At 34.3% G+C, this 11556-nt stretch overlaps 1 protein-coding gene across 1 annotated transcript in view; it reads left to right on the plus strand.

Annotated features, from left to right (window-relative positions):
- The window catches only part of KIAA1524 (KIAA1524 ortholog), a 63217-nt gene that overhangs the window by 14049 nt on the left and 37612 nt on the right, over positions 1-11556 (plus strand). The window contains exons 4-10 of the mRNA XM_006889995.1: positions 132-226; positions 1495-1591; positions 3171-3293; positions 3443-3588; positions 7665-7740; positions 8131-8346; positions 9218-9377. Coding sequence (XP_006890057.1) covers positions 132-226; positions 1495-1591; positions 3171-3293; positions 3443-3588; positions 7665-7740; positions 8131-8346; positions 9218-9377 — 913 coding nt within the window. The remainder of the gene's footprint in view (positions 1-131; positions 227-1494; positions 1592-3170; positions 3294-3442; positions 3589-7664; positions 7741-8130; positions 8347-9217; positions 9378-11556) is intronic.

Genomic DNA, 11556 nt, shown 5'->3' on the forward strand with positions numbered 1-11556 from the left:
TTTTTTTTTTTTTTTTTAGAAAATGATAGGACCCATTAAGAAATGGGAAAATTCTTACTCTAAACACTGTTTTATAAAATAACATGCTTAAAATATGTTCATTCTTACTTTGATAACTATTTTCTTTTTAGTGTATCCAGCTTCTGCAGAGGTTGACATACAATGTCAAAATTTTCCATTCTGGTGCCAATATAGATGAATTAATTACATTTCTGATAGAGCATATGTGAGTATACATACAGCCTTATTGTTGGGAATGCAACTAAATAATCCATTGGTTTGTTTTATAAACTTTTGACATGTATGAGAAACGGGTTTTTGTTTGCTCCTTTTATTTGAAATCTATAAATTAGCTTTACATTAATTCTCATAACAAAATTTTATTAAATGAATTTCTTTTGCTTAAAAAATATTGTTTAAACTGAAAATTATGTATTTACTGTCTTAACAGGGAAACGTTTTCTTATTTCTGAAGCAACTAAATAACATAATTTGAAGACAATAAATAAACACTCTTAATCCTTAACATGTTAATTAGGGATTTTTTTTTTGTTTATGTGAAAGAAGTCAATGTTTACTCTTAACTGTTCTAGTGATTGAAAATTTTTTTTTCATTTTTTAAATTAATTTTAATGAAAATTTACAGACTTTGGATTTCCATTCATTCATTGTTGCGCTTTTCTCCCTGCCCACCCCTCCCCCACAGTACATACTTCTCTTTGAAAAGTAAAAGAGAAGTTCCCCCATTGATTTACAATCCCTCCCCCCAGGTCCACTCCACTATGCATCCTTCTTTCTGGACTTAATGTCATGACAGTACTACCTAATCACATTTTCCTTTTAAACAGTTTTCTCCCTCATCTTTTTCAATGTAGTATACATTATTTATTCCATCTTTGTGTCTCCCTCCAACCCCGATGTGAGTCCTGTTTTACAACAGTGGCACTATGTAGTATTTCTCCCTTTGTGACTGAGATATTTCATTCAGCATAACGTCCTCCAGGGTCACCCATTTTGAATAATATTTCATGAGTTCATTGTTTTTCAATGCAGCATAGTATTCCATTGTGTGAATATACCACAGCCTCTCTATCCATTCGTTTGTTGATGGGCACTTGTTTCCGACTCCTTGCTATCATGAACAAAGCCGTGATAAACATGGGTGTACATATATCTGCTTGGGTGGCAGTTATGTTCTCTTTGGGGTATATTCCCAGTAATGGACTTGCTGGGTCAAATAAATAGTATTTCTATTTGCAACTTTTTGAGAAAGTGCCACATCGCCTTCCACAGTGGTTGCACCATTTTACACTTCCACCAACAGTGAATGAATAAAGGTTCCAGTTTCTCCACAACCTCGCCAGCATTTGTTGCTTGCTGTTCTGTTAAATTTTGCTATTCTTACTGGAGTGAGATGATATCTTATAGTTGTTTTAAAAATATTTAAAACCTAATCTATTTCTTTTTTTAATATACATGAAACTAAAACAACAGTCAGTCTTCTGAAGATGAATTAACTATGCCTTGTCTGGGATTATTGGCAAATCTGTGTCGGCACAATCTTTCTGTTCAAACCCATATCAAGACTTTGGTAAGAAATTTGTTTTATTTTTTTTCTTGTTTTGTTTTTGGTACTGTGCTTACAGGAAATTTTGTTCTTAAATTTTCCTTGGGAGACATTCAGCTCCACAAAGATTTACAGTTTTAAAACCCTATGGGTCAATGTGATCAGGTTGCTAGGAGTTGGAATCAGCTCAACTGTAGCAGGTTTGGTTTTATTCCTTTTCCATTCTCTAAACTCTCCATGTTTTCTTTTGTTGTTGTTGTTGTTGTTGTTGATTGCTGTCCAGTCAATAATGACTCATAGCAACCCTACGAACAAAAGGGCCTGAAGCCTTTCTATAACTATAGTCATTTATCAAAGTTCATAGAATTTCCAGAGGCATGTTCTTTAGGAAGTGGATAACACTCTTGCTAAGTATCACCCAGATCTCTTAATGATTTATTTACTTTAAGATGATAAACATGGAAGAAACTAATTTTGCACTAATTTGAACCTTTACTAGGTTATTTTTTGCCTAGATATTTTTATAACAACTTTTAGTTTACTTTTCTCCTCAATACTTTGCCTTTTTTTTCTATAGAATACTAAAGAACATCTTTTCTTTTTTTTTCCCTCTAATTTGGATCTTATTACTTACAAAATTTTTTTTAATATAAACTTTTTATTTTATGCTGGTTTACTTAGAAAGTTTTTATACATTGTTTTTCACACAAGATATTTCCCATTTCTTTATCCCGACCCTCCTTCCACCCGTCAAATTGTGCGACCCTATGATTATGCCCTCCACTCATCCTCACTCCTGTTCTCCCCTTCCCCCCCTCATGGATCCTCATACATATTTTACTAATTATTCCTACAGTAATGATCTTACACTATATTTGTTCATATCTGACTGAGTTAGTTTACTTAGCATAATGCTCTCAAGTCCCCTCCCAAGTTAGGTAGTGATTTACAAAATTGTTGCTCCTGCATGCTGCATAGTAATTCCATTATGTGAATGTACCATAATTTCTCAATCCATTCGCTTATGGTTTGACATCTGGGCTGTTTCCATGTTTTGTGATGGTGAATAGCGCTGCTATGAACATTGGTATACAAGTCTCTGTTTGAGCCTTAGTTCTCATTTTCTCAGGGTATATATATTCCAAGTGGTAGAATAGCTTCGTCATATGGAATGTCTATGTTCAGCTTTTTGAAGACGTGCCAAACTGTCTTCCAGAGTGGTTATGCCAATTTATAAGCCCACCAACAATGAATGAGAGTTCCTATCTCATCACTTCCTCTCCCAACATTTATTACTTGGTGTCCCATTAAACTTTGCCACTGTTACTGGAACGAGATGGTATTTCATTGTGGTTTTTTATTACCAGGGATTTTGAGCATTTTTTCATGTGTCTGTTGGCTGTCCGAATATCTTCTTTGGTAAAAATTCTTTCCATGCCTTTTACCTATCATAAAACATCTCTTAAAGGTGACAATAACTTGCAATAGAATTTTAATATTTAATAGTATTTTTTCACTTGCTCTACAAGATGTGCCTTTTAAGCCAAAATACAAAATTCTGATTTTTTTCCATCTAATTTTTAATTTTTTTTTCTCTCCTCAGAATAAGGTGAAATCCTTTTATCGAACTCTTATAACATACTTGGCCCATAGTAGTTTAACCGTGGTTGTGTTTGCACTTTCGATACTATCCAGTTTGACATTAAATGAAGAGGTTGGGGAAAAGGTAAATATGATTTGTTAAACTATCTATAAAGATAATACCTCCATAGGTCATAATTTTTAATACATTAGACATTATTGAAATCTTTTGCAGCATTTTAGAATAACGTCCACTTCATGTTATGTGTAATATACTTTTCTATTTTTTTTAAGCTATTCCATGCCCGAAACATTCACCAGACTTTTCAATTGATATTTAATATTCTTGTAAATGGTGATGGTACACTAACTAGAATGTATTCAGTGGACCTGCTAATGGATCTCCTTAAAAATCCTAAAATTGCTGATTATCTTACCAGGTAAGACTCCTAGATTAAAATTAGAACCTTTTTTCTTTCATATCAAAACATGTTTGTAATGTATAAAACTGCCTTTGTACATAAGTTGTTTTTGTTGTTAGGTGCCATCAAATCAAGTACGACTTAGAGAAACCCTATGAATAACAGATCTAAACCTGGTTGTATCTTCCAACATCTTTATCACCTCTTACCTACTTGAGTCCATTTATGTAATCACCATGGCATTCAGCTGGTTGAAGGTCTTCTTTTGCTGACCCTCCACCTTTCCAAGCATGATGTCTCTTTCTAAAAGGAATAGCCCCTCTTAACAACATGCCCAAAGTATGTGAGATAACACTTCATTGTTTCATTTCCTTGTCTCCAGGGAGCACTTTGGTTGCACATTCTCCAAAACATACCTGTTCACTCTTGTAGCAGTCCATGGAATACTCAGTACTCTTCTCTTAAACAACATCTCAAAGGTATCAGTGATTCTTGTGACAACCTTATTCATTTTCAAGCTCTCAGATGCATAGCAAGTTATTGAAAAGACCAAGGCCTGAATTAGGCACACTCTAGTCTTTGAACTGCCATCATTGCTCTTCAATATTTTGGAGAAGTTTTGATAGCAGACATTAACAACGAGTCACATCTTTTGATTTCCTAACTGCTGGTACCAAGGTTACTTACTGTAGATCCAAGTAAGATGAAATCATTGATAATTTCAGTCTTTTCTCCACCTGTCATAAAGCTACCTATTGGCCCAGTGGTGAAAATTTTTGTCTTCCTGATGTTGAGATGCAATCCATGTTGAAGGCTGTAGACTTTAATCTTCTACAGCAAATGTTTCAAATCCTCATCACTTTGAGCAAGTAAAGTTATGACCTCTGCATAACACAGGTTGCTGATCCTGATGCCATATTCTTTTTTCATAAAGTCAAGTTTCTTGAAGATTTGCTTAGCATACAGATTGAATAGGTATGGTGAAAGGATATAGACCTAAGGTACACTTTTTTTTTTTAATTAAACCATGTAGAATTCCCTTGTTCTGTTTGTACAAAAGCTTCTTAGTCTAGATTTAGTTTCCATGTAATTCTTTTGAGATCTTTGTTCTCCGTGTTAGCCATAGTCTGTTATTCACACAGTCAAATGCCTACATATAGTTGATAAGACATGGATAGATATTCCTCTGGTATTCTCTGCTTTCAGCAAAGACTCCGCTGACATCAATAGTTATATCCCTGGTGCCATGACCTCTTCTAAATCCACCTTAAACCTCCCTCTCAATGTACTGTTCAAGCTGCTTTTGGATGATCTTCAGCAATATTTTGCTTGCAAAGATATTACTCCAGAATTCACATTCTCTTGGATCACCTTTGTTGGAAATAGGAACAAATTACTCAGTTGGTCAGGTAGCTGTCTTCCAAGTTTCCCTGGACAGACTGGTAATCACATCTCAACAGAACCTTGGCTGCGTATTAGTTGGAACATGTTAATTGATACTCCATTGATTCCTAGGGTCTTATTTTTTTGCCAATGCCTTCGATGTAATTTTAATTTCTTCCTTCATAACTATTGGTTCTGTTTCATATGCTAATTCTTGAAATGTTTTAATATTGCCCACTTGTTTTTGGTACTGCCACTCTGTATTCTCTCCATCTTCTTTTGATGATTCCTGGATCATTCAAGATTTTGCCCAGAGTATCTCTCAGTATTAAGGCTTGGATTTGTTTTTAACTTTTTTTCCGCTTGAGAAATCCCAAGTGAGTTCTTTTCTTTTTGTTCTCCAGCTCCAGCTCTTTGCAAATTCCATTTTAATACTTTGTCTTTTGTGCAGCCCTTTTCAGCTCTTTTACTTCAGCATCACTTCCCTTTATTTTAACTTTTTGATGCACTAGTGCAATTTTTAGAGTTTCTTCTGACATCCGTTTTGGTCTTTCTCCTCTGCTATGTAATTACCTTTTGTTCTCTTTATGGATGATATCTTTGATGTTATAACACAGCTTCTGGTCTTTGATCATTAGTATTCAGTGCCTCTAACCTATTCTTGAGATGCTTTTTAAATCCCGGTGGGATAGGCTGAAGGTCAGTTCTTATGACCTTGGTTTAATTTTCTTTAGCCTCAAATCAGGCATGTATCATCATAGATGTAAGAAATATCAATTCTGTTGATACATGGTAGACTACATCTAAAGGTTTTGGTATATTGTGTCCACTGTGTTTGCTCCCTTGCCTTGAAATAAAAATTACAGCAGAGTTTTAAATATGCATATGCTTATATGTTTTTGAATCTTTATCTTGGATCTCTATTGTTGTAATGTACCGTTGAGTCCAAACTGACCCATAACTGACCCTCCAGTGTGTTTTCAGAGGCAGTATATTGCCTCTGAAGAGATCAGCTATGCTTCTGCCCCAGAGCATCTGATGAATTTGAACTGCGTGCCTTTAGTATTGTAGCACATTTTCTTAACCACTGGTTTAATTTTATTTTCTTGATTAATCTGTTTTAAAACCATTTTTAAACTATAAGTACTACATGATCCTTTCAATGTGATTTTTTTTGTAAGTAAACCCAGTATAAAATAATTTTATTAAAAAAAGACTTGTACATGACCTGAAAACCAACAAGAATTTTCCCCTCTGCAAGTCAAAAAATTAAAGTTGTTGAATGAGATAAGACTGTCTAGTCTCAAAGAATTTTTACAGATATAATTTGAAGATAAACCAGGAGTATATATATAACCTCTTACAATAAGAAACCATAAGATTAATTTGAGTAAAACATTAACATTTAAAACTCTGATAAAATATGAGAAAACTAGAAAGGATGATATTATAATGTCTAAGTTATAACCAAACCTAGTAAAGAAAATAACATCTGTAAATATAAACAAGCTTATAGGAACAGTCCCCTTAACATGCCTTTAAGCCTTGTCTACTGTGCATAAAAAATGCATCGTATTTGTTTCATTGTACCCTTCATATTTTAAGATAAAATGGGATAATGTAATTTTATATCCTATCTTTGTGGTATTTCATGGAATTCATATTGTTTATATTCTGAAATAAAAAAGCAACTGTTTTTCAAAGTAAAAATTGGTGTTTAGCATCTTAAGTTATATTTTCCCTGTGTCTTTGTTGTACTAGAGTAAGAAGTTATCTTAAAGAGTTTATTTAACTTAGCCCTCAAAAATAAATATCTCATTAAGGCACATCACATGATTTTCTTGGTTTCCTAGTCTTGTGAATCTCAGTGTCAGCTGGATGTGGCCTCTTGCTTCTTGAAGAGAGGTCGTATAGCCCTGGTATGTCTACTTGCCATACAGAGGTAACTTGTGGTTGCTGTGAAGCTGAACACTGTGACACTGATGTGTCAAATGCAAGAATGATTACCCTTGGTGGAGCTCTCCGATTAAAATAAGCATGGAAGCAGGAGTGGCATCCACTTCTGTAAATAGCTCGCCTCCGGAAACCCTCTGAACCTGGAGAAAGGATGAAAGTTACAGAAGTGTTGAGGATTTTCGTTCATAGGGTTGCTATGAGTTGCCTATGACTCAGTGGCACTTAACAACAACACCAACACAACAGTGCATATACAAGTTGTTTACACTATACTGTTTTCTAAGGAAGTATAGCATTATGGAAGTAATAGCATTGTTAATAGTAATAGCATTACTATTACTATAAAATAATAGTAATGCTAAATAGTATTATGAAAAAGTTTGACATATTTTGAGAATTACCACAGTGTGACAAAAATGATATAAACGCAAGCTTTTAGAAACTTATGTTTTTCAAGGCACTTAGACTTGCTTGACAGTGATGGCCACAGACTTTTAATTTGAAATGTCTGCAAAACACAGTTAAATGAAGTATGCCTATTTTCAATAAATGACAGGTCTAATTTCTATTTACTGTGATGTTAGGTTGTTTGTGGTTTTAGGTATAAACTTCACAAAGATTATGTTCAATATTAAAAACCGAAAATAAATAAGTGATAGAAAATGAGCATATAGTTTATATTTATCTTATAGATAACTGCCTTTTAATAGATTGATTGCATAATTACCATTTAATCTCTTTTACTTTAAACCTAGGTATGAACACTTTTCCTCATGTCTTAGTCAAGTATTAGGTCTTCTTAATAGGAAGGATTCTGATTCTTCTATAAAGGTATGTGAAAACATAACATTTTGTTTCATTTTAAACTTAAAAAATTAAATTACAGAAAAAATTTAAGGTACTGAACTAAATTTTCACAAACTGAACTTTCACTAAGTTTTATGATAAAGGCTCAGATCAAGCAAGAAGCAGCATTACTAGAATCGTAAAAGACCTCCTATTCCCTACTCACTGCCTAGCAGAGAATACCCATTACTCTCATCATGGTAATATAAATGACTGTATTTGAAAAATTCCTTTGTGATTTTCTGTACTTTAATCAAATTTGTGATCATTTATACTGAAGAATAATTAAAAGTCCTTTTCAGCTTCATCGTTGTATTGTTTTATACTTGAAAGTCCAATGAAGTTGATATTTAATGAGGATTTTATGTTACACAGGTTTTAGAATTACTTCTTGCCTTCTGTTCAGTAACTCGGCTGCGCCACGTGCTCACTGAGATGATATTTGAACAGCCACCCAGCAACACGGTGCTTGGAAACCGTTCTAAATGTGTAGAGCCCACTGTGGCTATACTTCGTTGGTCCAGCCAGCCCTTGGACACACCAGACAACTGCTCTATTTTGGCATTGCAGTTGTTCAAGGAAATATTTGAGGTAACAGGGTGATTGACAAGTTGACTTTCCCACTTTGAATTAACAATTGTTTTTCAGAAGTTTTTCTAGTATACTTCTAGTGATTCATTTGCTTTAGGAAAAGTTCTCAATTTCTAGCAGATCTAGAACTTGGTATATTATTCAGCTACAGAATTTCAGCAGTTGAATTTTTTTCCCCCTACTATGCATGAGTGTTTGTTTTTCATTAGAAAGCTTAGCTTATGTTTATACTCACTCAATTTATATTTTTTTAAAAAAGATTTCTAACTTGGTTATTTTGTAACATTATCCTTTTTTTTGTAACATCATTTGACTATTAGTATAGTCTGTTTTGCCATCAGCAAATATTATATACTGTCTTTATTAACTGTTGAAGTATTAAGATTGCTGTTGTTATGTGTGTCCTCAAGTCCTAACCAATCCTTAGCTGACCCTTCAGCAGGTTTTTAGAGGCACTTAATCACTGGTAGAAGACTGCCCATTCTTCTCCTGGTGAGCAGCTGGTGGATTTAAACCATGTGCCTTCTGGATTGTAGAGCGGTCTCTTAACCACTTGGCCACCAGAGTATTATGATTAGCATCATTATTTAATTGTTATGATTACATTTGTCAAATTCAAGAAATTGGTTTTCAGAAAACATTTCCAATTTAGAATATTTAAGAAAAAAATCACAGGCTTAGTCCATTTTTCTTATGAAATTATAAAACTTTATTGATTTAAGATTGGATGAAAAGATGGATTGCTGTTAGAAAAATCAAATCACGAAATACAGATGTATATCTAAGAAATTTCTTGAGATCATTGATGTTTAATGATAACCATTTCTGCATTTTGTGTAACATTTTTATTTGTTGTTGGTTAATTCTCCAGGATGTGATAGACACTGCTAACTGTTCCTCAGCTGATCGTTTTGTGACTCTTCTGCTACCTTCAATCCTTGATCAGCTTCAGTTTACAGAACAAAATCTAGATGAGATCTTAATAAGGAAAAAATGTGAAAGGATGGCCAGAGCTATTGACGTTTTATTAAATATCCTTTTCTGTGATCATAATAACTATGTAAATAACCTCTCATTTTCCCATAGTGTTGCATTTCTTTCTTTAGCCTTTTAGCAGGAAGCAGTCCTCAGAATAGAGCAAGGAAACAGTGCATGCTTCAAAATCAGGAAAGGAGTGTGTCAGGGATGTGTCCTGTCTATATAACTTTGCAATCCAAATGCAGAACAGATTATTTGGGAGGCTGGACTTTATGAGGAAGAATGTGGCTTCAAGATTGGAGGAAGACTCATCAATCAACAACCTTCATTATACAGATGACACAACCTCACATGCCAAAACTGAGGAGGACTTCAAGCGGTTGCTGCAGAAGGTCAAGGACTTCAGTATGGACTGAAGTTCAACATCAAGAAAACAAAGATCTCACCACTGGGCCAATTTGCAACATCATGATAGATGGAGAAGAGATTGAGATTGTTAACAATTTCAGGTTGCCTGGTTCCACAATCAACACTCTTGGCACCAGTAGTGAGGAAATCAGAAGATGAATGACATCAGGGAAATCTGCTGTCAGGGACTTCTCCAAAGTGCTAAAGAGCAATAATGTTAATCTATAGACTAAGGTGCACCTGATTGAGGCCATGGTCTTCATAGTTACTTTCTATGCATCAGAGAGGTGGATAGTGATGAAGGATAACAGTAGGATAATCGATGCCTTTAAATTGTGGTGCTGGAGAAGAGTATTGAACATACTATGGACCACTAAGAGAACAAACAGGTCTGTCTTGGAGAGGGTGAAACCAAGCTGCTTCTTGGAGACAAGGATTTTGAAGCTCTACTTCACACACTTTGGCATTTTGCCAGAAGGGACAAGTCCTTGGAGAAGAACATCATGCATGAAGGGGTGCAGAAGAGGAAAACCCCAGATGAGATGGATTGACACGGTAATTGGGGTAATGGGTATAGGTGTGTCAGAGATGGTGAGACTGGCTCAGTTTTAAGCAAAGTTCAGAGCTAGTGTGCATAGGTTCAACTGTGAGTCTCAGTTGACTCGATAGCACATAACAACATTGCACTTAGTCACTTTGTCTTTATTTTCAGCGAACTTTAAAAAGCTTTGTTTTCTGTGTAAAACCAGTATTGAAATGTATTTTTTTTAAAGTTTTTCAAACTTGCCTTGAACATTTTTCACCACAAATTAATAATAGAAATTGTACCTTAAAATGATAATTCTATTCCTACTTGTGAATCCATCATCAGATTTTGTGGCCAGTTGCTTCTTCTGGTTGATTAACAGTGCCATTTTTTTTTACTGGAGACTATGAGAAGATAAGGAATGGTGGTGGTTATTATTTTAGCTGTGTTTTGTTGGATTGGGGTTTCCTTTTAGTTTTGTGTTTGAAAAATGAGTATCATTCTTTATAAATGTTTTGCTAAATATTATGACAACACTTGTTTATTAAGGGGGAGGAAGACCAGTATAAATAGAAAAATTAACTCATTTTGGAAGGGAGGGAAGCCTTTGAAAACAGTTAGCATCACATTTGGTTGTATACAATGATTTCCTTATGTCTTTGTTTTAAGTTTAGGTGGGTTTTTTTTTTAAGAATAACTGATTGCAAATTGCTAACTATGTCCAAATTCTTTAAATATTATTTTAATTCGTTGTTTCTTCTTAATTTTTTTGTTTTTGTTTTTAATTTGTTGTTTCTTATGTGCAGTGAGCTTTTATGTTGCAGCCATATCTCTTATAGTTTCTAATTAAATTTCCTTATATTTCAAAACAACTAAAATTTGCTTTCTTTTGTTGTATCTTAGACTAAATGCCACCTTTTTAATCTTTCTATGGACGGTTTCTTAATTTTTGTTATTTGATAACAGTGGATCTCAACTGTAACTGAGAATCCACCTGTGGAAGACTTTTAAATTTTAACACCAGATCCTTATGTCCATATAATCTAATCAGCTTGAACTAGGGGGGTTGTGTGTGTGTGTCTGTATTAAGAATTTGAACTATTGTGATTGTTGCAAACAAAAAATTAACATCCAGCTGTTGTTGTTGATTGTCATCGAGTTGAGCACGACTCTATGAACAGAAGTCCTGAAGTCTTTCAATAACTATTGTCATTTATCAAAGTTCAGAGACTTTCCAGAGACATGTTGTTTAGGAAATGGATGGGACTCCTACTTCCAAACCTGTCTTAAACTGGGAG

This window comes from Elephantulus edwardii, unplaced genomic scaffold (genome assembly GCF_000299155.1).
Source record: "Elephantulus edwardii isolate Elephantulus edwardi_28Jun2011 unplaced genomic scaffold, EleEdw1.0 scaffold00085, whole genome shotgun sequence".
NCBI lineage: Eukaryota > Metazoa > Chordata > Mammalia > Macroscelidea > Macroscelididae > Elephantulus > Elephantulus edwardii.